The sequence below is a fragment of the Megalops cyprinoides genome, chromosome 11 (assembly GCF_013368585.1).
Source record: "Megalops cyprinoides isolate fMegCyp1 chromosome 11, fMegCyp1.pri, whole genome shotgun sequence".
Taxonomy (NCBI): Eukaryota; Metazoa; Chordata; class Actinopteri; order Elopiformes; family Megalopidae; genus Megalops; species Megalops cyprinoides.
In genome coordinates, this window is record NC_050593.1 from 32,889,072 (window position 1) to 32,915,718 (window position 26,647).

Here is a 26,647-nt window from a genome sequence, read left to right on the forward strand (position 1 = left end):
TCAAAACTATCTTATGTTTTAGATTCTTCAAAGTAGCAATTTTTTTTAAATTAACATTTTTTATTGGATAGAATTTCATAAATAGGCATCAGCTTCACTATTTATATTTGTCACAGAAACAAATTTCAAGTATTTAAGCGTAAGTCGTTAGATTAAAATGTCTTTGAATGCATGTTTCGATTTACCTTAATCAGGTGTGTCCAAACTTTTGACTGGTACTGTATATACTGGTGGACAATTTGTACTGGTGGTTACACTTTTTTTTTAAACAATGTTATCCATTTATAAAGCTGGATATTTACTGAGGCAATTATGTGTTAAGTACCTTGCCCAAGGGTACAGCAGAAGTGCCCCAGCGGGGAATCGAACTGGCAACCTTTCGGTTATGAGTCCTGCTCCTTAACCACTGTGTTACACTGCCACCCATCCATCATCTACCATCACATTTTGTTCCTATAAAACGGGTGTCTTTTGCCTGACCTTCTCCACTCTCCATTCCCTCCACGAAGATGCCCCCGCACTGGGGCAGCACCCAGTAGCGGCGCTTGTAGCGGTCTTGCCCGAACATCATGGAGCGCAGGGAGTGGGACGCCTCGAACAGCTTGCGGCGGATCTGGCTCTGTTGCTGGGGAGAGAGACACATCGGGGGGGTTATTCCTGTCCCTCCTCTGTCCCGAAACTCATCAAAAATCAAACCTGTCAGGCAGGGATCCCTGTGATACCGGTCGGCGGTTACCTTTGTTAATTTCTCTATCTGCTTCTCCAACTCCTCCACGCTGGCAGTCTGGTCTCCTTCATCCTGGAAGGGAGGCACGAGTTAGTTTCTCTGCGGAGGAGAGGCTCAACAAATGGTCGACATTTCAGTGTACGTGTTTAAGTCATCATATTGGTTCTCCTCATGTAATTCCATTTGCTGCTTTTATGAATACATTTAACCAGGGAGGTAAGAACAGCAACTTAATTCATTTCCAAAATAGTTACATAGCCGAGTATTTTTTCCAGTCTTCAGGTTTCAAGTCCGAGTTTCACAGCTGAGTTTTGACCCCATGACTGGGAACGACTGACAGATAAGCAGAGCACAACCTTCCAACCTACCTCTTCCTCACAGGTTTCCACCTTCTTCCCCTTCTTCACCTCCTCCTCCTCGTCATCGTCATCGTCGCCCTGGTCGTCGCTGTCCTCGTCTTCGTCCTCGTCCTCGTCGCTGTCCCCTCCTTTCCGCTTGCGCTTGCGCCCCGCGGTGGGTGTGCCCAGAGCTTGGGTCTCCTCCCCCGCCACGCCCGAGTCCCTCTTCCCCGTCTTCTTGGCGTGAATGATTCTCAGCCTGGAGGACAGAGAAAGCGAGAGAGAGCGAGAGAGAGAGAAAGAGATAAGAGAGAGAGATTGAGAGGGGGGTGGGGGTGTGGGGAGGGAAATGGAGATGGAGAGACAGAGACAGGGAGAGAGAAAGAGATGAGAGAGAGAGTGAGAGACGGGGGGAGATGGAGGAGAGGGAGATGGAGAGAGCGTGAGAGGCAGAAAGAGACAGAGTGAGAAACAGAGGGAGAGAGAGAGAGAAAAAGGGATACAGGGAGAGGGAGCGAGAGGAAAACGGAGAAAGAGGCAGAGAGAAAGAGCGGCAGGAGGTCATTCGATATCACTGACTGCTGTACAGCTTCATCTTCTGCACATTCCTTCATGCTAACCCCTTGAGGAACAAAGGGACTCACTTGCGAAGCTTGCCTTCGATGACCCACTTGTCCCTCCTAAGGTTGGTCATGTGATCAATGTTTTTGTCAATCTCGCTGCAAAAAAAGGGGAGAGACATCAGATAAATGTGCTTTGTAGTACAAAACCAAGAGTTTTATCCAGATGGCTTTTTATGTGGTGCAACTTTCTTTTGATTCTAGTACCGCTGGTATTAAAAATGCAAAAGCGTATTAATAAAAGAGAGCAGTGTCCTTCCCGATCTTTCCATCAGGTTTATTTCTGGATGAATATTTAACAAAGTGTTAAGTCTGATCAGGGACACCGCTGATACGAAGAGTCAAGCTCAGGTAGTATCTGCATAATACAGATTATAGAGAAACAGCATGGTGAGGAAAAATCCCTTAATGAGGATATGTTTGTATTAAATAATCTTCACACATTCTGCTGATTTCTTTGCGTATGCCACATTAATGATGAAAGACACCAAATATCAACTGAAAGAATTGTACTAAGAATTTTATTCAGCATGCTACATGCTCCCTGTGAAAATAAACAAGATAATTAATCACAAATAAGCAACAGAGTGACCCTGGCTAGATATTCTGAGAACAGAAAAAAGGCACCAGTCGACAGCAACTACTGAACCCAGGAGGAGTTTTACTGGCGGTCAGAATGTCACGTTTCATATTGGTATAAAACTGCTGACAGTTCTCTTACATTAGGAGGAAAGCTTGTTTTCCCCAGTCACACATTTACTCATTTCAGAGCAATCATCATCACAAACTATCATGTAACACCCCTGGGGCGACAGCAGAACTGTAGAAACATAACCTCAGAAGCTGATTGGGCGAGAGAGAGGCGTTTGATTGGCAGCGCCACCCATGGCATTGTGTGTGGAGAATAATGAATGTCTAATCTGGGGTTTGGAATACCACCTTTGCTCATAGCAAATTAACGCATTCATTAACACTCACCAGTTAGCCTCTGGTAATTTAAGATATAGCTAGCTTGTTATACTGGATACCCAGCTGGATTTCCCCCACACAGTAATGAATATGACACAGGGACATGTGAAAAGGTTTTAAAAAAAAAAAAAAAAGTGACAGAAAGCCAGTCAGCTTTCTGCAGTCAAGACAGACGTGTTTATTGCAAGAATTCACTGTCAATAGCCAGCGTCTGCACAGAGAAACATACACATAAATTCTGAAATCATCTGAAAACTTTTGTAGCTAGCTCGAGCAAGTAACATTAAATGGAACATTATAACAATATAAATATAGCTAACATCTTTAGTGGCTACCTAGCTAACACTGTGAGTATTATGACAGACCTGTAAAGACACTGTTTAAAAGAAAACAGATTCCTAAGCAAAGTGATCATTGGCAGTGCACTTTTTTTGCTGAAGGAACTGGGCTTGTAACCAGAAGAGTGTGTGCAATGAGGGTCCTACTGTTGAATTCCTTCTGGAAAAATCCAGTGGTAACAATGGATAATATGTAAAAAATGTAAGATATGCAAGTTGCCCTGAATAAGATTAAGCGCTATACAAATAAATTACGTTAGACTACTCAGGCTAAGAAAAGAAAAACCATGTCTCCTTGTGCATATCTCGCTCTTTCCACTTCCTGACGTGCAGCCAGAGAAGTCACAATCCAAGAATCACAAAGCGGAGCTCTTCAGCCTCGTGTTTCCCCAAAAACAGCACACACCTGGGAAAGTTCATTTGTGATCGCCATGACTGTCAGACTGTGTGTGTCCACACCAGAATCGTAACTGGTGGGGGTGGGGGGCGGGGGGACTGAAATCAAAGCAAGCTGGGTGACAGAGGGGAAGGGAGAAAGCTGCTTGGCGATAGCGGAGAGAATCTGGGAGAAACCACAGACTATAAAGGGAAACTAACATAATTACTTTTATTAGTCAAACAAAAATATGTCTGTTGTTGCAGAAAAACATGCCAGACATATTAGCCCAGACTGTTGCATATCAGTGCCATTATATACTAGCCATTGCAGATTAGTATATAAACTATAATATACTACTAGGAATTTTGCACTCCGTACTCTCTCAAGATAAACCAGAGAAGTCAACAGGCATATGACTGATCTCCCTCAAACCAGTGATGTACATAGAACGCTTGAACATTGTCCAGCGTATTTTCTGTCTTCGAAAAATGTTCTTTCTGTCACAAGGCAAATTTCTTCCATTTAGGTTAATGTATCTGTAATTGTTTCATTACAACAGTAAAATTCTGGGAGCTTCAGGGCCTGTCATGACCTTTTGTCTGGCCGGAAGTCTCACCTGACCACGCTCTTGCTGCAGGCCAGCTCGTTGACCAGGAAGGCCAGGATGGAGGCCTTCTGGCCGGGCGTGTGGGCCTGGAACGCCTTGGTCTTCAGGCTCTCCATCAGCTCGGCCAGCTCCGTGCCCCCGCAGTGCGCCTCCATGTAGATCTGCAGGATCTCCGACACGTTGTCCCGGTTTATGCCCACGTTGGTCAGGTGGTCCCCCAGGGCTGTTTTGGTCTACATAAGAAACGGGAAACGGGTTTGTGAGACCGCTGCCTTTATTGGGAACATTCTTCATCACAGTGCCATATATGGCGTTCGCAATACCAACACGGCAAGCCGGATTCCTTTGAGGGAATACTAGACCGCCACATAGGAGCGTGATTAAAACCTCCAGATTAGCGTGGAGAAATCGCTTTACTGATGAACTACATTTCCGCCTTTGCGGTAGACACTGCATTAAGAAGAGCTGTAAACACACACCCTCAGAAAGAGCTAAGTCAATTCATTAAGGCGCAGCGCGTAGGAGATACTGATAACACCCAGCTTGCACGCTCTCATGAGAGCAATATCAATGTGCGAGGCTGTATTAATGCAAGGCAGACTTGGGTGTGTGTGCGTGTATAAATGCATTTGTGTGTATGTGTGTGGGTGCATGCATTTGTGCATGATTGTATGATTGTGTATGCTTTTATGATTTTGTGTATGTATGTGTGTGTCTGTGAGTGAAAGTGTGCGTTTATGTATGTCTTTTATTCTGTGTTTTCACGTTTGTGTTTATGGGTGTATGCTTGTGTGTTTTTGTGTGTGCGTGCGTATTTGCGAGTGTGTGTGTGTGTGTGCATGGGCAGGCTGCATATGTGTGTGCATGTGTGGGGGTGCATATATCTGTATGTGCATGCATGTGTGTATGTGTGTGTGTGTGGGTGCATATGTGTGTTTGTGTGTGCGGGTGGGTGTATATGTGTGTTCGTACATGTGCACCTCTGTGTGTGTGTGAGTGGGTGTGTATGTATGTGTGTATAAGTGTGTGCATGTGTTTGGGCTCTGGCGGGACGTCTCACCCTGTGTCCGGGCGGCAGCCCCGGGTCGCACACCACCGCGGACAGCATGCGCACCAGCAGGTCCTGCACCTCGCCCATGCTCTCGCCCACGTTGAGCAGGCCCTCCTGCAGCACGCCCAGGCTGGGCACGTCCACGCTCACGTCGAAGCCCAGCACCTTCCCGAAGCTGCGCAGGAACTGCATCACCATCAGGCAGTCCGAGAAGGTGCTGCCCGGCAGGACCAGCCCGGGAATCCGGGACAGCTCCGGGAGGGGCTGCGGGAACAGACAGCACTTTCAGCCTCCCAGGAAACATAATAATGACACTCATACTGGCAATAAATACGTGAAAACTTTTCAGTCACATGACTTCCATCAGCGTTTGCATTTTACTTAACGGGGCAGCAGTGTAACATAAGGTAAGGAGAAGGGCTTGTAACTGAAAGGTTGCTGGTTTGATTCCCTGCTGGGGTGCTGCAGCTGTACCCTTGGGCAAGGTACATAACCCAGAATTGCCTCAGTAAATATGCAGCTGTATGAATGGTGTATAAATTGTAACCTATGAAATTCGATCTGGATAAGAGTGTCTGCTAAATGACAATTATGTAATGTAATGTAAATGTTAGTTTTACTATTTTTCTCTGCGCTTTGCACTAGCACCCTTGTGCACTATATTTAATTATTTAATTCTGACAAAGTTGCACATACATATTTATTCATATATGCACTTACATATTTATTTACATGTGCATGTGGGGTGCGAGAAGTCTCTTCTTTACTCTTATGGATTTCTGCTTCTGTTGAACTGAGGTGCCTGTGATAATCCTGCTTTAAGTCCTATCTGAAGACACAGTATCGGATCGCTCTATCCATATTCTTTTTATTCCCACACACAATGGCTACAGCATCACAATGCTGAAGGACGTGACTAACTGAAAGAGGCACTTTGTGCACAGGTTTATGTCCTGTTCATGAGGTCAAAGAGGTATGAACTCACACATTCAGCTGCAAACCAGGGGTTTGGTCTGTTAAAATTCTATTCCACTTTCACTGTTGATGACTCAAACACAGAACTAGGAAGGATCCATTGGTCACACAGGAGTATGTGGCAGAATTTAATTATGTGATATTTATAACCTGCCGCTGAAATGGCCAGGGATCCATGAGGTCAGTGCTTTGTCTTTCTTCAGAAAAGAATTTCAGCAGACACTACTGCAAATGGCCACCTGATGGCAGTATTCCGTACGAATACTCCACCTCATTCCCCTGTCCCTGTGACAGATACCATCTCTGAAATGTGGCGTAAGAATGCAGGAACGGGAAGTGAGTCTATTTGTCAGAGAGACTGTACAGTTCTCACACGTCCCAGATCTATTCCAGCAATTACACTGACTGTAAATAATGGAGAGACAGGAGTGACTCCGCTAGGCCACTCACGAGACCTGCTGAACCCACTAAACGAACCTAAGATTCCTTCCAATTTCCTCCGCTAACGTAAATGTAGTGTCAGTGAGATACGCTCAGGTTTCATAAGTGTGCTTCTCCAGGTTACATCAGCTCTAAATGTGATCACCTTATGGTCTGCCAAGCACATATCTTCATTTGGCTTCTTCAGCTCCTTGGCAATTTCCAGTTCCAGCCTCCTCAGTTCCAATTTCCGCTCCTTGTTTAACCGTTTCTCGTCCCTCTTTTCCTGCTTCAAACGCTCCTTCTCCTACGTGCAAATAAAGGACAAGTTAAAGCTTACTACCCGTGCTATTCCAAACGATCGTGCTATGGATTATGTGATCAGAACTCATGGAGTGACCTGCTTACATACTGAAACACTCAACAAAAAAATCCTTGGGGCTGGATGCTATGTTTCTTTCCACACTCCATATATCTCCACAAAAAAAAAATGGTAAAAGACAAATGCAAAGACTAGAAACCCGTAACCGTTTCAAGGCAAAGCGGCCCGTTCATAAATCACGTACTTCGGCCTTCTTCCGAGCCTCCATTGCCTTCATCAACATCATGTGCTGCCTCCGCCTCTCCCGTTCCTAGCAGAGCAGAAAGAAACAGCGTCAGGGCTGGGCCGGTGCGAAGGAGAGAGCGCGGCCGACACAAACATAAAACACGATAATAAAGCACATTTAGCAGAGGAGAGGAACAGAAGAGACACATCACGTCAATAATGGCCGAGTTTGTGTGGATGTGCGTGTGTGTGTACATGTGTACGTGTGTGTGTGTGTGTGTGTGTGTGTGTGTGTGTGTGTGTGTGTGTGCGTGTTTTAGGTGAGGTTTGGAAGGCAATATAACAACCAAAAAAAGCTGAAGGGAAAGCCACAGGCGTGAGGACAGGGCCGAAATGGAAGCACGTGCTGGAAGTTAAGGTCAGTGGTGACGCCTCTCCGCAAGCCGGCAGGTAAAAAGCAAAATGCTGGACTGTTACGGGTCAGTTCTCTACATCTGCGTCTAAAATAAGAATGTGGAAATCCTACATCAACCAAATCTATCAAGCAAGAGGCCACTACAGGCGGTATGTGATAATGCAAAGGTGTAAAACTCTTGAGCACTGGAAGGCATACAATTTCAATGCCCTTCTTATCAAATATCAGTTTCAATAAAGCGCCTGCATAATGTCAAGGTGCTTTTCACTGCTTACAGCTTTACAGGCAGCTCTTGCAGGGGTTGAAAAGAAAGCTGCTCTCATTCCCAGATGAGCGCTGACACTCTACTGGCTTGCAGAGTGCAGCTGGATCCAAAATGGCGGGGGGCTGGGAGAATGATGCCATCGGCAATCTTTTGGCTAGTTTTGCTTTAAAGATGAGAATGTGTGTGTGCCTGTGTATGTGAGTGTTTGGAGGGGAGGGATGGGGGCTCAATTTACAGAACGGTAAAGGGACAAAACAAAAAAAAAAATTGACAGGTGAAGGAATGTCTCCCTGGTCCCGAGATTTGAAATAGGGCTACATATCAAGAGGAAAAGGAACCAGGTGACTATGGGTGATGGAGAGGTAAGCATCTGCTCACAGACCGAATGGACAGGGAAGGTGCAACTCTTTACACAGACACTGACTTTACGTCTGGACTGGAATTCAAGCACTTACAGTCATTCAAAAATCAAAAAAAAAAAAAAACAAAACAAAAAACAATGCAATGGATGACTTATACATGACAGGTGTCCTTTCAAACCACGAGAGTAAGGCACTGCGGCCTTTCATCCAATTTAAGGGAAAGACATGTCACTCGGATTGTTTCTGAGGAGTCCTTTGTCTCCCAGGGACACATATAGAGCAGGTGTATGCAATGCACTTTGCTGTAAAGCCATGCAGAAGAATGTAGTATGACAGCAGCCAGGGCTACACTGTATGCATTGCTATGACAACCATATCACAACCAGTTCACGATGCGGTGTTAGATGTACAAAAATAAACATACCCATACCATATCTAGTCTATGTCTCTCCAACTCCTGGGAGAAAGAGTTGGCAAAGTATTATGAAACAGAAATCACAGAGTCATAAAAAAAAAACCAAGTTCATAAGAAAACACCCCCCAAGATTACCCCCATACCAAAAGTACGGAAATTATCCAAAGAAAAATCATGAGAGGTTTAATAAAGAACCGATAAGTTGTTATAAAGAGACCCCTCTTTCCAAATCATTTAAAATCACAGAGAACAGTTTAAGCACGATGACAGATGTGAGCAGCAAAGACAGGCTCCTACCTGGTGCTTCAAAATAACAGCCTGCTGTCTCCGCAACTCCTTCTCCTTTGAGAAATTGGAAAAAGAAAAATCAGAAATTCAAACACTTCATACCCCCACCTATTCAATGGAATCTCTCACTCTCACAGGACACTCAAGTTCTTGTAATGTGGCCGCCAGGCATATAGTTGAGGCTGGTGTGAACTGTGACATGACTATGAGGACACAAGTCTACCCATTGAGCAAGGAGTCAGAAAGTCCAGCTGTCCTGTGTGGAAGCTACTGTGGGTGAGACAGACTTAGACACAGGCACTCAGAGACAGCGGTGCATGTGGACTTCACTTTGCTGTCCTGTGGCGGACGCTACGCTACTGTAGCTGAGAGAAACTAATGCACAAGCAGTCAGAGATATGGATAAACCTGGGCTTCACACTGCTGTCCTGTGGCGGACGCTACGCTATTGTAGGTGTGACCATAATGTGCTATAGCACTGTGAAGGAGAGTGTAAGGCACAGGCCCTCACAGACAGGGACAAACATGGACTTCGCACTGCTGTCCTGACTGACCTTTGTTCGTTTCTCAGCCTCCAGAATTCTGGCATTCGCTGCCTCTTCCTTCTTCTTCCTTTTAGCCTGTGAACACAGGGCAAGTCAGCAGGCTGCACGACAGCACTAGCGCTGAACAGCTTGACATCTCACTCCTCAGCACAGATACGTGGCACAAAGACAACTGATGACACTTTGTGGTTACAGCACAGATAAAAACCCTAAATGTAAACACGTCTTAAGGATTACAGTGCTCCTAAATGATGAGGAACAATGAATCTGTATCAATCTGCAAAAGCATTTCTAAAATATGCACTGTTCAACAATCAATTTCAATCAAGGCGAATTATGATTGCGACTGTGGCATAGCATTTAACAACTGGAATTTCATTAATTTAAGTTCCTTCATTATTCTCCTATTACACCTTGAAACAAACCAATCAACTCAAGCTCATTAGAGTCTAAATAAGAGTTATTCCACAATACATCGGCAAGAATAAATTAAACACAACTGATTAAAAGTCACACTTCTTGTTTCAAAACAATGATAAAGCAATGACTAGCAATCTTTTCACACAAAACAAAGCAGGGAATTAAAGAGCCTATTATTTCGCCGCTTTTATGCTCTGGACATTTTAATATCTTGTCATTATTTTAATCTCGGTGCCTCTCTGAATTTCTCATCATTATTTTATTATCTATTGTATTGTTCTTAATTTTTTTTCATTTTGTGAAGCACTTTGTACTGACTGTTGGTACGGTTCTTTACAAATAAAGATGTTAATATTATTTGCCTCTGGATAATTTTACACATACAAAAATAACATGGAAAACACTTGTGGCATTTATGCCTCAAACCTGCCTGTTCTCTTATATGGGTAAGGAGTGCGTGCTCAATGCCGGCTCCGTTCACAGCAAACACTGATCTGTCAGCACTCTCTCATTTTAAGCCTCTCCCCAGTGTAAGCATGCTCTACTGTCTGGATAGCCCAATTACTAATGGAGAATTGGGAAGAGTTAATATTTAAGTAAATCTAGTCTGGATCTTTGGAGCTCACGACCAACTCAAAACTCTTCCGTTTCAAAAAAATAAATAAATAAATAAAATTCAGTTATAATACAGAGACAAAACTGCAAAAGAATAAATTATGTACATTTAAATATGTGATTAGCAGCTGTGAGAAATCCTGTTGAGAATGGCTTGCCAACCGTGTCAGTTCAAATTTGATTTAGGCCTGCTAAAACACTTTGGAGCTTCTATAATTGTATGTGTATGGAAAATAGCTTTTCTCCACCTACTTATGCTTAACTGTTGCTATTGTCTGATAAAAAAGAATCATTTATGTACAATTTAACCATGGTCTGAAGAGGCAAAGACAGACCTTTAATATTCAATAGCCATCCACTAAAACCAATTTAACAATTTGCATAATTTTACATCGGAACAAGACATTACCCAGAATGCAATGATATAATTTTGGAATAGTCCACGGTGGACACAGAACAGCAAGCCAAAACATGTGTTTCTACAGCAGACCGATTCTGCCAAATGTAAGCTCTTTTCTGACATACCTCCAGGATCTGCTGTGCCCTAAGCTCCTTCTCCATTCGGATTTGCTGAATTCGTTTGATCTTCTCCTGGGGAAAAAAAAGGCAAGCAAATTGAATAAAATACTGCAAAGCACATTAAGGACATTCAGAGACTAGAAGTTAGCATCATTTTCTTTGAAAGGACAAGGACAGTGAAGAGGTTCATCTTTTAATTGGGAGCAAAAACATGGCAGTCAAACGAACGAGAGGCACATTGTTCTGTTCAAAAGAGAGATCTTCCTTTAAAGGGCTTTAGTGAGATTTAAAGATTTGCTTTTGAGATTTCGCTTTGTAACAAAAGACCCCGGGATGTTGCCTGTTTGCTTGAAGGTTTAGAGTAAAATGAAATGATGAAGGATTCCCTGCGCAGAACAGTTATTCTCGCTAAACAAATCACCTGGCAACAAAGAAAGGACACGTTCAATGACACAGACCTGCTGCTTCAGAATCTTTATTTGTTCTTTCTGTTTCCTCTTCTCTTCGGCTGCCATGATGGCTGGAGGAGGGGGGGGGAGAGAGAGAGAGTGGGAAAAGTGTAAAACTGCGGTTTCAGAGTCAGAGGCCGAGCTGTACTGAGAGTGACGGGGAGGTCTTTTTCGTACCCTGCTGCTTCCTCGCCTCTTTGGCGGCACGCGCCAGGGCCTGCTTCTCCAGTTTGCGCATCAGTTTGATCTGAGCCGCCTGCCTGGCGATTTCTGCAATTCAAAACAGCCAAAGAAACCTAAGGTTATTTTTCAAGTACCGGGGAAACCGCGCAGTTTAGAAACAACCAGCAGGGCGGTGCTGTTCACCTTGAGCCTCCAGCTTGCGGAGGAGCTTGGCATTGGTGGCGCCGGGGATCTCGGCCTCCCCGACGTTGGGGGGCCGCCCCTTCCTGCGCCTGGACCGGGAGCCGTCGCCCGCCTGCTGGCGCTCCGGGTTTGGGGGACGGCCTCGCCGGCCCTCCATGGCCAGGATGCGAGGGAGAACCTCCTCCTCTTTCAGCAGGCTCCACTGCAACCCCTTCAACAGAAAACAGAGGAAACGGCAGTGTTAACACACTGCCGTCAGCGCTCGAACATCTCCCCAGCAGGCTGAGGAGGACATACTGTGAGATCTCTCATCTTTCACTGAGGCAGAATTACACTCGATACAATCAGATTTCCCCTCCTGCTTCCACTTGACAGATTTCATATTGTTTAAGCTGAATTTTGTACGTTTCTTATTTATGTTCACTTGTTTCTGTTGCCCTTTATACAAGGAAGCTGACTGACAGGAGGAGAGCAAACATCAGTGGATATTTAGTGTCATTTAACTGGAGCAGATGCAGCCTCTCAGAAAGAGCTCTGCTCATGGTGCTGCACCACTTCACTCTACTTCTGCAAAACTATCCACTTGTCTTGTACTGTAACTTTGCATCATTTCCTGGGAGAGCAACATGAACTGATGGGTACACTCCTCTGCTTTGGGGGGGAGGGGGGGGTTCTGGTGGAGTGGCTCTGCACTGCTGAACCCTGCACTTCTGCTCTAGATATTAAGGGAAAAAAAAAACTGGCAATAGATATAAAAACAGTCACCTGCGGTCCATCTCTGGCTTCATAGAAGTCACCAACCCTGATTTTTGCACTGAAGCTAAAATTATCGCGCGTGATGTCACTTATTCCATTTCTGGATAGATACTACAGAAGAGAAAATAATGGCTTTGGTGAGACAGGATATCCAGCGACCGGGCAGAGGCTGTGAAGCGTCACACTAAAAGCAACCTACAGGCATCAGCTGAGGGATACAGGGCAATCTACCATGTGATCACAAGTTCAGCGCACAATGAAAGCTGCACATTGCAGTTTTGCATCATAATCAAATCATTAAGAGGAAGATTTTGTTTTCAACAGCTAAATTAAATGCAACTAGAGATAAGGATAAGCAAAGAGGTACTATACAGGTTAACACAAGCATCAGCTAGCAGCACATGGTTCAGCTCCGCTAACATGCTAACAGGCTAACACGCTAACTCTGGGAGCTAAGCAGGTGTGGCGCCGGGTGAGACCCCTCGGGCGCAGCGGTGCTCGGTTACCTTCACCACGTCCGGGTACTGCCGCAGCTTCTTGCCGCATGGGGCGTAGTAGGCCACATCTCCCTGCAGGCGTCCGCCCAGGTTCCTGATCCGGGTCTCCCTCTGCCACCTGCGGGGACACGGAGCTCATCTCTCAGGTGCTGCGTACCTCCACCCAACACAACGCTGCCGCTAACCAGCACACACACTCGCTAGTTAGGCTTAAAACTGAAGATGAGCACCTTCGCTGGGGGGCACGGTGCGACCGTAATTACCATCATCATCATCACTATTATTGTCACTGCCGTAATTGTTAATATCGTTATTATTATAGTGCTTCTCTGATGCCACTTACATTCAGTGTTAATTGTTACTTTGTTCTTTGTGTGTAATGAGCCACGCTCTCTGTGGGAAGTTCAGGTAATTGCAACTTTGCGGTGTTACCACTTCTGTACAATTTTATAACCCCTTATTCTCAGCTGTAAAGTGAAGTGCAAACGTTATTGCCTTGAGTATTGTAAGTTTGGCAGGTGCGACCGCAGAAGTGGCATGCATCTGAATGGCATCCAACCGAACGTGATAAAGGGATATTTAAAAAAGGTTGTAGCAGGTAAAACAAAACAGTTTGTTTGCGCAACAGCTTAATGGAATGACAAAATAAAACGGCGAAATTCATTAAAAATAAAACATCAGGGCCCAATTCACAACACGTTGACCCCACCCACCCCCGTGAATCCCCCCTCCCACGGCCCCCTCCCCTCTTGTGGACGCCCCCCCAACCCCCCCTTCTCCCCAGGTCTTTGTGTCTGCATATCTGATCTGAACAAGGGCTTAACCCCTAGTGCTTTCTGCCTGCGCTCCGAGCAGAGCTCACTCATTTATGATAAAAAAGTCTGTTGCCCGAGGGAGGCATGGGAGACGATTACAGCTCTGTGAACTTCTGTTCTGACAGAGAAAGTCTGGTGACTTGCCCGCCACTGCTTGTCTAGCTGCTGTTTAACATGGCTGACTCTCTAAGCAACCAATCAACCTGTCTGAATGTGATCTGAAGGGGTCAAATTTAAAAGTGGTTCTGGGGTCAGGAATTAATTATCCACTTTTTTCTGCAATTGACCCTGAGTTTCCTATTTTTTTTTAAAAATTTTATCCCAGGGCGGCAATGTAACATAGTGGTAAGGAGCAGGGCTTGCAACCAAAAGGTTGCTGGTTCAATTCCCTGCAGGGGCACTTCTGCTATACCCTTGGCCAAGGTACTTAAACCACAATTGCCTCAGCAAAATATGCAGCTGTAAAAACCGTAACCTGTGTGAATCGCTCTGGAAAAAAGTGTTTACTAAATGACAATAATGTCATGCAATGTGATGTATTGTAATGTAAAAACTACCCTGTGCTTTGTAACAATTCAATTGATAAATGCACCAGTAAAACAAAAAACACCGACTGGCTGAGTGCCATCCACGTACCCCAGCTCCAGAGGTATCCTCAGCTCTCGTTCGTCTGTCACCCTCCTTCGCTTCCCGGATCCTGCGAGACAGCAGTCGCTCAGTCAGTGCGTGCCGTGGCCCGGCCACACGCTCCTGTGCACTTTCTGCCCAATTAAAGTTGAGCCCGGCTGCCAATAAAACTCTGACATGAAAGCTCCTCTGCCTTTGACCAATCCCTTTCCATCAGAGCAGCCTCACAGGTACAGGCTTAATCCTCCTGCTGGCTTTTTATTCTGAGTCAGAAATCCAGGTAATAAAAAAAAAAGAAAAAAACCCCACCCAAAAACAGCTAATCTTATACATGTGTGCATGTGGACTAATGCATATATCAGGAAAACACAGGTAATAGTATTCTGTTCTTATTTCTTTTTCTTATCAACTCAGGAAATTCCTTCTGCAGTTGTCTCCTGAAATGGATATACCCAGGAACCTTTAACCTGATCAGATGTCCTTGCAGGAGTGACAAAGCAAAGAAATACTTAAGCTGTGAGAAACACACACTTAGCATTGGTGTGTATATCCTGTGTGTCATCTCTATACGGCAGAAAACACTGTCATTGTATTCTGTCATTAAGATTAAAAAGAACACGTCACATGTTTCAAGGGCTCTGACAGGGCTGCAGTCATGCTGACACCAGAATGAGGCTGCCTGCTGTCCATGGTTACCTGGCAGGGGGCTGAGGGAGAAGGATGACAAGGGCGCGCTGTGATAGGCTGAGACGCCAGAGTTGGTCGCTATGGTGGCCGTGGGTGTGGCCGTGCTGGGCGTCTTGATGAGGTTGAGCGGGGAGCAGTTGGCCGAGTGGTTCGCGGAGGTGTTAGGCAGGGGGGGGCTTTTGGTGAGCTTCAGGGGGGTCTTGTCCCCCTCGGTGTCGGTTTCCATCTCGTCACGGTCCCTGGCGTCATCCTCGGAGCCGTCGGAGTTGCTCTCCAGGTTGCTTTCTGACTCTGCGGGGGGTAGCGGAGTGTGTGAGGGGGAGGAGCTCCAGAGGACTCCAGCATACTGCTGTCTGAGGAAGCTTTCCGTTTGCCCCTCTAATCCACAAACAAACCTGGGAGCCAGTCAGCGCCTTGCTGCCAAAAGCACAAACTCCCTTCCAACAACACTGCGAAAGCAATGATAAAGCTGCCATACTCTAACTGTGGTGTAGAAGAGCTAAGCTTTATGTGTACTGTGAGGGAGTGTTGTTGCAGTCAAACCAACAATGTGAGAGCGGTGTGGGGAACTGACCTGATGGGCTGTCGTCCGAATCCTCGTCCTCGTCCTCGTCCTCGTCGTCTTCATCCTCGTCGTCCTCACCGGAGTCGTCCGAGTCCTTGCTGCTGGGGATGTCGGACTCGGTCCCCCGGAAGAGGTCCACCAGGGACTGGGCCAGGTGGCTCTGGGGCAGACCTTTCGCCCCAGGCGGGGCGTTGGGGGTCCTGCTCTTCGCCGGCCCGTCTGCCCGGCCGGGTGAGGTAGAGGGCCGCGCCCGGACCACGGACACGGCCGTCAGATTCTTGGGCCCCGTGCTCAGGTTGACCGGCGCAGAAAAAGGGGCGCTGGGCACCACCAGGACGGGCTTCTCCGGGGTCCTGGGCTGCCCGCGCGGCTTGGTGATGAGGGCCAGCGGAGCCTCCTGGATGGTGGTCTGGATGACCCCGTTGGGATGGTGCCCGAGGAGGGTGTTGGAGAGGAAGAGGTTGGAGTGCTTGCTGTGTGGAGGAGTGAGCTTGTGGCTGCTCTGAGTCTGAGGGGACAGTTTGGGAGGGGGCAGCGATGATGTCACAAGCTTTTTCTGGGCTTTGAAGAGCTCCTGCTGTTTCTTCAGCTCCTGGGAAAGAAAAGGCTAGAATAGAAAGGAGGAGGAAAAAAAATCATGCAATTACAGTAGCTGTCATTTCACATTAATGCAAACTGAGAAAGCAGGTGGCAAAGTACAATATTTAATATTTTCTTAGCAATCGTGTCAAATCATTATTGTTGGAAATAATTGAATATAGCGCAATGGATATAACACAATGGAACCATTACCATTGAAAATGAGCTTGTTTACATTGTGTACATTAAACATCAAACTGAAATTCAGACTGGTTTCTATAATAAGAGATTGAATTTCAGTTGTATGGGTCACACTTCACTTATACCGATAATTAAACAGTTATGTTTGACCGGCCGTATGCTTTCATAGGCTTTGTAAAAAATGCATTAGACGGATATGTTCTACGGACAATATGCACAGATTTATCAAATTTCTGCAAATGATGAGGTCTATCTTGACATATGATTTCCCTTGATTTAAACATAAAACCAATCTTCTTGCAACCACCCTGTCATACGCCAATGCTCCACTAGAACCACAAAAGGTCTGGTATTGGTCTCTTCAACAATAATTGCATTGATAAAAAACAAGCAGAATTCATTCCCTTTGATAACAACTAGCTTCCTGAAGCAATACCCACTTAATTGCTTGTCTGCTTTGGTGCAGTAATTCCAATAAAGCTAAATGCACTGTCACTTCCACTCATGTACTTGGCCACACTGCCCGAAACACAATCAAACTGCTGACAACAGCCCTTAGACGCTTCATTTTCAGTTTCTGCGAAACCCACTGACCTTTTAAAATCGGCAAGTCAGAAACAATGAGAGTCACGGAATAACTGCAGATATTGAATATGTACATGTTCAGAATTATGGGCACCGCACATTAAATAATGGGGGAGGAAATCACCTAACATTCCTAGAGGAAAAACTCCCATGAAGATCTATTTTGCTATACTATTTTCCACCTACACTTGCTGACATAAACACACCCACGCATTCTACATACACACACACAGTCTTGTTACTTGAGAGTGAAGGACCAGACAACAATAGAGGCGGGAGAGCAGCAGACGCACCGGTTTCAGTCTGAAATCATTGATCTGTGAGAGGGGCTCCTCCAGCACACTCCTGCTGCTCGGCCTCCCGCTGTCGGGGGAAGGGGCCGGGGGTTTGGGAGAGGGGGAGAGGGAGAAGGGTTTGGGCACGGGCCCGAGGGGGCCGGGCGAGGCCTCTCGGCGGGGCTGGGTGACCAGGGCCAGGGGCTTGGCACTGGCCGCCAGCCCAACGGCATGGATGACGCTCTGGTGCTGCTGCTTAGCGGCCTCCTCGTTGGGCTTGGAGCTCTGGAAGATGTGCGGGGTGGCCTGGAGCAGGCCTGGCCGCAGCGGGGGCGACTGGGGCGGGAGGTGGGCGGCGGAAGGGGGCTCGGGGGGGAAGCTGTGGGGCTGGCAGCCGCTCCGGTCCTGGGGCTCCTTGTCCTCTGCAGCTCTCGGCCCTTCCTTCTTCCCTTCGCCGGGATTCCGCCTCAGCACCTGCGAAGGGGGCGGGGTTATGCAAATAAGGGAAGCAACCTTGAGGGCCATCCACCAATGGCATACTTTTGACTTTACTGTACTGCCAGTGTCACTGACAGAGGGTTATTAAGCAAAAGCACAGTGAAGACCTCAAAAAACACCATCTTTCTCCACATGATACTGCACAAGGTTTACACACCGTTAAGAGAGACTGTTATTGGCATTGTACAAGTAATAAAATAAAACATTCAGAAAAACAAACAGCTAAATAAATCATCCGAAGACTGTGTAATTCTGTAATTCTCCAAAAGCAGCTTCAGATCAAAACAAGCCTGCTCAAAGTAATGAGCAAAAACTAACAGATTTAGTCTCAGTGAGAATTTTTTTCCTCTTCTCTGGGTATGGTGTTACTTTGTACTTTCAATTGACAAAAATAATTCAACATCAAATCTGTAAATGAAAACACAAACATAGTTCACCTTTATCTTCCTCTTCTCTTGCGCTTCCTTCTCGGAGTCAGAGTCTTCGCTCTCGTTGCTCTGATCGTCATCCTCTTCGTCATCGTCATCGTCGTCGTCCTCTCCCAGGTCCTCCGAGTCGGTGCTGCTCACCCCTTCGCTGGAGGTGCCCGAGGAGGACCCCGATTCACTGTCGCTGTTGCTGGAGATCTCCACCGCCTTCTTGCCCAGTTTCTGTAAAAGGAAACGGTCCAATCAGCCAAGAAAGCCGACGCAAAACATCCCGGGCTAGACTGCGCCGGCACAAGCGTCAGATGTCTGGATCTCAGATATCACTTCCACCTGCACGATACCGGTCACACGTTCGCATGATTCAACAGTGCCATTACATCAGTTCACTGGAGCCTCCGGCGTGGTGGTATTCAGAGGAAACCGGCTGCCCTCTGCCTACCTTCTCTTTAGTTTTCTGGGTGGCTTTCTCGGCCACCTGGCCGCCGTCCGGGTTGGCTCTGTGACTCCTGCTGCCGGAGCTGGGGGACTTCATCCGCTCGGAGGCTGCCAGTGCCGGGGATGCCGTGGTGGACGGGCTCCCCTTGGAGGAGGCGGACATGCTGCTCCCGTTCACCGCGCCGTTCACCCCTGCGTTCGGGAGCAGAAACGACCTTTGACCCCCACAGCGGAACCGAACGCCGTGATACAGTATAACAGTGCCACACGAAACCGGCAAGCGGACTGAAACTGAAAGGAGACATCACCGCATGTGCAAAGAACCGTGGGCGGGTGAGCCGCACGTGCATGCGACCGAACGCGGCGTAAACGTCATCGCTTCGGAGCGTGCGGTAAAAAGGCCCGCGCTTACTGTGTGAGCAGGCGAAGAACACCTGCTCGGAGGGTGTGAAAGCACTCTCAACAGGAAAAATCTCATTATGTCACCGAAGAGGACTCTGTTAACATATTCACTGTGAAAAACGGGAGCACCTGCTCACATAAATGATTAAAACATTTACATCGCATCCGCTTGCCTCTAGGGTTGATTTAAACCTATTTAATATCATAACTTTGCCTGTAAGGAATTTCTTCCATTTTCTCTTCTTTTTGGATATTTTGTGCTTCCATTCAGAAATCAGAGGGAGTATTTATGGAAGGTGGGGGGGGGGGGGGGGGGCGTACCTTTGGTGGTGCTTCGGCCATTGGTGCTGGGGGTACGGGACTGGAAGGGGCTGGACTCGTGGTTCTGTACCGGAGGCGCAAACATGGGGGGCAGGCCCAAAAGAGGGGGGAAGAAAGCTGCCGCCCCTCGTCCGTGAGCCTCAGGGCTTCGCCACCACTCTGCGGGAGAGAGGGAGAAGCAACATGTAAAAATGAACCTTTTATAAATCACCTACACACCTTTAACACCTCCCCTTGACACCTTACACTACAGCTTCCTGTGCTCACTCTCCCACACCACATCTTAACACACAGGGGAGACAGACAGAGAGAGATGGCAGAATAGATTCAAGAGTTTTCACGACAGTTGTGGGGCTGGTTACAGCACCACAATAAAATTTGCATTATCCTCTACGTTTTTACTGCTTAGTAAACAATACTCTTCAGTATGGATTGCTGAAGTAGTATAGCTACGGAGAAGAAGGTTGAATTATACTTTTACACATGGCTGTCCTGCAGTTGGCTGTTGAAATAGTGCTTTGCTCACAGGCTTGGGAACATATGAAAGGGCTGTATTTAATCATGGTACATATCACTTGCTTCAGAGACGGTTTATGCCTTTGAACTGCAATCTGCACACATCACCATTGCATTCCATTGCCTTTCATTTCTACTTTTTATTATAAACATGTTGAGGATTACAAATTCAAAACAGGCATATGACCTCGTCTCGAAGGTTTGCTCTATATTCAGGCTAAATATACTTTGGACACTTCACAGCTGAAAAAACATAAGCGCTATTCTAAACCTGACATAGAAAAACCAAGGCTTGCATGAAGTAGTTTGTGCTGAGTGACACAGAAAGACAAAAACCTGAAATCCATACAAACATTCCCTAAAGATTAGAAATAAACAGATAAACACAATGACATAAATTAAAGCGAGACGTTGTCTTTGTAATACTCTTGCGACCTTATTCTGTATAATCATCATATTTAAACATTTACGTTTTACATTTACATTTACATTTACAAACCCATCCTGCCCATTTTCATTAAGTCACAGTGATGTCCTCAATCAAAATCAAGCTTCAGAGAAAATCTACTGAGTGAAGGACCAAAGGAACAGAGGACGGGTGATCAGGGGCACAGGACAGGGACTCGGACTGGCGGTGCCACTGGATGGCTGTCTCTTTGGTGTGCTGAATTCCTAGCAGGGATGGAAATAGCTCTCCCAGATCCACTGCAGAGTCTTCCAGGTTTCAGCAGAAGCAGGTCAGTTCAATGACAGACAGCTTGTCAAAAAATGACATGAGCTGAATCTCAGGGTGAGAACTTGAATTTCAATTAATGGACGTGTGCTCTTTTTTTTTTTTTTTAACTCCATCTCAGACCTGTAGCGTTCAGTTTCCTCCTACTGAAAATTCACACTCAAGAGGGATCGTTTTTTTGGGCACCAGGCCCCCGTACCTGGAAAAGCACCCAGCTGAGGGTGAGCTGCCAGGGCTGCTGACACTCCGAGGGTTCCCAGGCCCCCGAATTCAGAGCGGCCCGAGCTCGTAGTGTACAGGCCAAAGGCTGGGTGATTGACCATGGGGAAGGCACTTGAGACGGTGGATAGATTGAAAGGTTGATCGCTGGCCGCTCGGAACAAATGTCCTGGAGAACAGAAAAGACAGATGGGAGCACCAGGATTATTTAAAGAGGAGATACTTCAAGTGGCTAAAATACCGCAGCTAAATAATGCATTGTAATGTATGTTAAAGTTTAATATCATAACATCTCCCCACAGACTTAACAAACTCTCGCTGGTAGGAAAATGTTTTATGCATTATCAATAAAGACATTAGCTGGTATAAAGGAGAAAGGGCCCCTATGATTCTGCTCTATCTGTTTAAACACGTTTGCGCAAATACGTGACACAGATTTCTGAGTCTGGGATTCTGTTCAGGGGGGAATGTATCATGCATATTTTACCACCTGTGCCCATGTCTGCGTCTGAACATCAAGGGGAAAAAGGGCAGTAAATACAACCTGAATGCATAACATGATCAAGAGCACAGTTTTAATTGTGAAAGAAAATTTGGATTGCAAAACCTTCTTTTCACCCATTAGTTTCTATAAAAGGTGGCAGGACATTTTAAAGTATATAAGCTCGATTACGAACTGGTCAATTTCTTTAAGGAAACAAAGGCGTTTACTTCATCATAATCATCACCTGCATCAGGCCATTTCTGCGGCTTGATTATAAATGCTTTCTGGATAAAACGTGCATGTGAACAGTCTGTGTTGGCATGTCGAGCTCTGCACATTGTCTTCTCACACAGTCAGATACATTAGTGAGGAAACATATTTCATGCAAATTCAATTTTGTAGCACAGATGGAGAAAAAGCTTGCACATGCTGTTCCAACAGTCATTCAATGTGCCAGGTAATACACATACATAAAAAGTGATGACTGAGGAAATTTCATTTATTTCGGCGAGACTGGGAGAAGCACAGAATGGGCGAGGGAGGTGAAAAATGACATCCTACAGATCTGTTTCTCAGAATGCCATAATAATAAGTAAATACATACATCAAAGATGGAAGACACGTCTTTGCTCATTTCCATATGTAACGTCTCAATACAGCTCCTCATTTGCCATTGTGTGATATTTTATTGTTTATCCAGGAAACACACCCCTTCACTCTCCTGAAGTTTTTGTTGTTATTTTCGAACATCAGTTCTCAGAAAACGCGTGCAAGAGGAAGGTGTCAGTTAAAACATGAATTTCAAAAACGAATCAAAAAAAGCTGGATTGCGGAGATCTTCCCCATGATCAATGCTGGAGGGCCCAGCCTACAAACCTACTTCGACTTTCCAAGCTACTGTGGTTGGCTACAAATGAGCCAACACACTCCAAAGCTCTCCAGTAAAAATCTTAACAAGGGGGAATGTGTTCCTTTACTGAGACCCCCCATTTTATGCATACTTTCCTTCCTGCAATAATGGAGCATTTATGGTCCGATACTGGGTTTGCTACTGGCCTATTAACCAACCTACTGGAGCTTAATAGACCCGCTGGTGGTGGCCCTTTCCTGGAACACAGTAGATCTGATCTGATCTACACATTCCAATCCATCTTTAGCATAGAGGTTATTCCAATAAAGAGTCCTACGCTCCACAACACAACACAAGCTAGTTCAGTGCAGGGAATCACATTTTCGTGGGAATATACGATAATATAACAGCAAACAACACATTATAACTGAAAACAGGGAGTATATCCATGCATACCGGTGTTTAATGCTGTTTTCATTTAGTTTGACATTTGCAAAGTTACTCAAGCTTGTGATCATGGGGTTTGTAAGAATGCCAGCTAGAGTATTAAGTATCAAAAGGCAGTCATCTCCAAAGACTATGCGTTTCTGGATGTTGAGTCAACAAGAATTAAAAGGATGCCTTCTAATGCATGGAAGCTCATATGCACAGCACTGAGGACGTAGGAAACTTGAGACAATACCATCTCATTAAAACTAACCATGTTATTAACACACCAGACACAGAGGTGTATAAATATACTGTATAAGACAGGAAAAAGCATTTAATTAATTTTACAATGGATCTTTTTAGAAATTGAAAAAATGTATTTCAGCCTATGAAATTATGCATCCCAAACCCTAAAGGACCAGCTTCAAGTGAAGAGCATAATAGAGAGAGGAAAAAAAACCCACAAAAAAAATACTGGAGATTGCCAACAGGACGGGATATTTTTCTTCAGGAGATACAGACAGACCTCTTTGTGCTGGCTTCATGCCCGTTTACATACAAAATGGAAAATCTACACTTTGAATCTAATTATAATAAAAGGAATATTTAAAGCCAGGCTTCTGAGAGTCGGGCAGCCGATACAAAGATAAATGAGCAAAAGTATTACCCGAAAGGCCAGCATCCGTTTCTATAGAGCTGCAGCCCCAGTAACAGGGAATGACATCTGCAAATGCCTTTTTAATATTAATGCGCTTCAAGCTGCAGAATAATTAAATCAGACTTTTGGAGGAGAGCAAAGTAGACATATAAAATTACACGATACTCTCTGTACCTCACACTATGTCAGACTGAACTGCCTTAAAAGCTTGGTTTTTTTGTGTGTAGGTTGCAGCCAAAAGGGAATTAATTTGTCGGAAGTTGCAGTCATCCAAAATTTTCACAAAACAGACAAATGTTAATTGCATCTGTGATTTGACAACAAACAGAACTGGGGCGCATGGGCCCCCTGCTTTCATTTAGCTTCATACTTCATCCATGACATGAGAGCTCGTCTGTGTATGCACAGAGACTGCTCAATGGAGACCACTCAAATTCTCACGTTGTTGCACGCCGCAATCCACCTTTTATATCACATCTAAGCTGCGCTCGTAAGGAATTACACGTTAACCTGCTATGGCAATCTATTTTAATATACCGTTTGAAAAGTATTTTGAAGAAATCAGTGATTGAGCTTATTGCGTTAATAAGGTAAATATCATGGGGGCTCAAATGTATCTAGACACGTGTAATGCAATCATTGAAACAAAGGACAGAGATAAACATAAGGGATGTAATATCTTCACTGCAGGCTTTATGCAGTCCACAGAGGTATAAGAATCTCTAAAGAAACTGCCTTTATATGCATACCCGCAACAACACGCTAGGTAACACCAGTTACTGGTGTGCTCTCGGCATTTAATTCAACGCAGCGTCCGAAATTGCTTATCTAGAAAATCTGAGCACACGTATGGTGCAGGGGAATACAATTAATATGTATGAGAGAAGCTCTAATGGGTTCTTCATTGTAACAGCATGGAAAAAAATGCAGGAAATGTTTTCTGCTTTTCTTATGATAAAGGGAAAAATAAATCACAAATCACAGTTTGGGAAATTTGCATGTTATTTTCTGGTCAGAGTAATCTGACAGCTTCCGCATCAATGCCGCTCGCTGCATAATGGCTTTGACCACAATTAGTATTCAGAGAAAACAGGGGATGTTAGCTACTGCACACTTTCTGTGCGGCTGACAGAAATGTCAAATCACGCAGGCTAAACCGGAGCTAAAGGTTGTCAAGAGACATCTGAGCGGGAGCACATCTTACAAAGGGCTTTTTAATTGTTTGGTATTCATTAATGCAACAGCTTTTCAATTTCCACCCAAACTGTCGGGAAAAAGTGGGAGACTGGCTGGGGGAAAAGGTTCTTTCTCAGGCTTAATGATACAGACATAATTAACACTGAGAAATGGTCTTCTTTTTTTAGAATGGCCTCAAAAAAAAGAGGGAAGAGTCAAGTAGAGCTCCCAGTTAAAGGTGAATATTACATCAAAACACTTCAGTTTAAGGCTAAAGTACAAAAGAGCTATTTGCATTAATACTCCTGCAGTATTAATTTGGACCAAGTAGACTGTTTTACGTCACTTTTGTCACAGATGGACAAGGGGGTGAGAGTTTGCGTGTCACATGGCACGGATGTCCAGTGTGTGTTTGCGTGACAGTAAATGAGACAGAGACCCTACCCAGCCAGTGAGATTAAAGCAGTATAACACATCTGTGTGTCTTAGTACAAAACTCATGCATGCCATGTTTGCGTGTCAATGCTGTAAACATCAGGACTGTGTGCATGCTTGTTTCAGAGACAGTAGATGGGGTTTGTGTTTCTGTGCAAGTGATTCTTTCTAAAGGATTAAGTGTGTGTGTGTGTGTGTGTGTGTGTGTGTGTGTGTGTCTGCGCGCACTCCTTCCCCTCCCTCCTTACCACAGGTGGTGAGAGTGGATCCCAGGGCGGTGGGGCCAGGCGTGAGGCTGCTCTTGGAGGAAGGGGCCGGAGAGGAGGAGGCAGCGGAGGAGGAGGCAGACGATGGGGAGGCCAGCCGCTCTCCAGACTCCATATCTGTCAAACACAATCCAATCAGCACGCTCAGGAAGACAAAACACACATACTCCCTCCACACACCCCACTGCGACTCTCCCTTTCACATCTGAATTACCCTGAACAATATTTCCATTTAGCGCCGGCCGTTGCCCCCTCTTTTCTTCAAAATGCATGAGCCCCCCCAACGCATCTCTTTCGGTGCGCTCAAGTGTCACTTTCTGGGAGCGTCTTGGTGTGGAATCTGCTGTAGTTATTTACTTGATACACGTAAGCAGCCAATGTGCTGAATCAATAGTGCAGAGGCAGAACGGGTGCTGCTAGCGCGCACACAGGGAGCGAGGCACCAAGATTTACAGGTTCGCTCACCGCCACGCTAACGCACCGCGCTAGGCTGGCCCTTCTTAAAACTGCCCCCTGTTAACAGGCAAATTATGGCTTTGAAACATTTCTTCAGTGATCTGTCCCACCTCACATTTACCGTAAGAATAGTATGATTCCTTAACACTGCTGTAGGAACAGCGAGAGATGTTGTCATCCGACACTTCAGTGTGTTCCTATAAACAGCTCTGCAGAGAGCCATGACAAACAGTCATCTCAACCTTCACAATTCAGACGCAGGCCACGGATGGCTGCCTGCCTGTCAATCCAAATCAAGATTTTGGGCAATATTTTTAGAATGATAATTTCATTTGTGTACTTTTCGGTATTTTTTTTTTTCTGTTATTTGCTGCGTTTTACATCGTGGTGCTGACACGCAGCCGCACCTGAAACCCCCTTTAACACGCACGCGCTTGTGCGTTCTCCTTTGCAGGCCCAGCTTTGTTATTCTATCATTACCCATAAACAATTTCTAAATCTCCCCCGTGACTCTCCTCTGCTGCTGGAGTCCAATTCCTGATTAAATCTAGGAAACGAAGCTACCCGCTGAATATCAAGCGACAGCCCCTCACCAGAAACGACACTGATGAGACGCAAATGACACGGAACCCGCGCGGAGACCGGCGCTGTAGAGGCTGCTCCTTCCAGCCGTAGAGGCCGGCTCGTCTCTGCGTTTCACCCCCCTGTCTGCTCACGTCTTAATCCCTCATACTTCCACCACACACACATAAGCTCATGCTCCTTAAAAAGGCAAGGGACACTGAGCAGTATCACTTCCACGCAACCGAGAGCAACACGTCAGTGTGACTACCAAACGCTCCTGTGCGCAAACCTCAAACTGACCTTGAAATATGATGAATACAGCAGGTGTAGTGTAAATGAATGCAAATAGAAAACGAAAGAGAAACAATGGAAGGTAATTAACATCCACACAGCATGTATGGGTCACATGAATTTTTATTTCAGGCTGTCAATTTCATCTTTAAGTCAGATCAAATCAAATCAAGCCAATCAAATTTGACTTCAGATATACCGTCCGTATAAATCCTTCAGAAATGAAACAGTGACACCAAAATCAAGATTAGGTTTGCTCATCTAATCAT

General features: G+C 45.5%; 1 protein-coding gene across 9 annotated transcripts in view; it reads right to left on the minus strand.

Moving 5' to 3' along the window:
- The window catches only part of LOC118785459 (bromodomain adjacent to zinc finger domain protein 2B-like), a 32,465-nt gene extending 7,280 nt beyond the window's left edge, over positions 1-25,185 (minus strand). For 2 of the 9 annotated variants that reach the window (XM_036540105.1, XM_036540112.1), the window contains exons 1-26: positions 25,050-25,185; positions 20,750-20,938; positions 19,302-19,460; positions 18,583-18,770; positions 18,153-18,365; positions 17,236-17,691; positions 15,587-16,184; positions 15,022-15,303; positions 14,335-14,395; positions 12,893-13,001; positions 12,396-12,497; positions 11,631-11,841; positions 11,442-11,534; positions 11,274-11,335; positions 10,822-10,887; positions 9,271-9,336; positions 8,726-8,770; positions 8,444-8,470; positions 6,991-7,056; positions 6,591-6,731; positions 5,039-5,293; positions 3,988-4,211; positions 1,710-1,784; positions 1,096-1,324; positions 737-799; positions 481-625 (exon numbers count right to left, since the gene is read on the minus strand). In XM_036540105.1, coding sequence (XP_036395998.1) covers positions 481-625; positions 737-799; positions 1,096-1,324; positions 1,710-1,784; positions 3,988-4,211; positions 5,039-5,293; positions 6,591-6,731; positions 6,991-7,056; positions 8,444-8,470; positions 8,726-8,770; positions 9,271-9,336; positions 10,822-10,887; positions 11,274-11,335; positions 11,442-11,534; positions 11,631-11,841; positions 12,396-12,497; positions 12,893-13,001; positions 14,335-14,395; positions 15,022-15,303; positions 15,587-16,184; positions 17,236-17,691; positions 18,153-18,365; positions 18,583-18,770; positions 19,302-19,460; positions 20,750-20,938; positions 25,050-25,182 — 4,258 coding nt within the window. In that variant the 5' untranslated portion in view covers positions 25,183-25,185. Of the gene's footprint in view, positions 1-480; positions 626-736; positions 800-1,095; positions 1,325-1,709; positions 1,785-3,987; positions 4,212-5,038; positions 5,294-6,590; positions 6,732-6,990; positions 7,057-8,437; positions 8,471-8,725; positions 8,771-9,270; positions 9,337-10,821; positions 10,888-11,273; positions 11,336-11,441; positions 11,535-11,630; positions 11,842-12,395; positions 12,498-12,892; positions 13,002-14,334; positions 14,396-15,021; positions 15,304-15,586; positions 16,185-17,235; positions 17,692-18,152; positions 18,366-18,582; positions 18,771-19,301; positions 19,461-20,749; positions 20,939-25,049 lie in introns of all 9 variants that reach the window. The other 7 variants (XM_036540108.1, XM_036540104.1, XM_036540111.1 and 4 more) reach the window with 5 other exon arrangements.
- Positions 25,186-26,647: the final 1,462 nt, after the last annotated feature.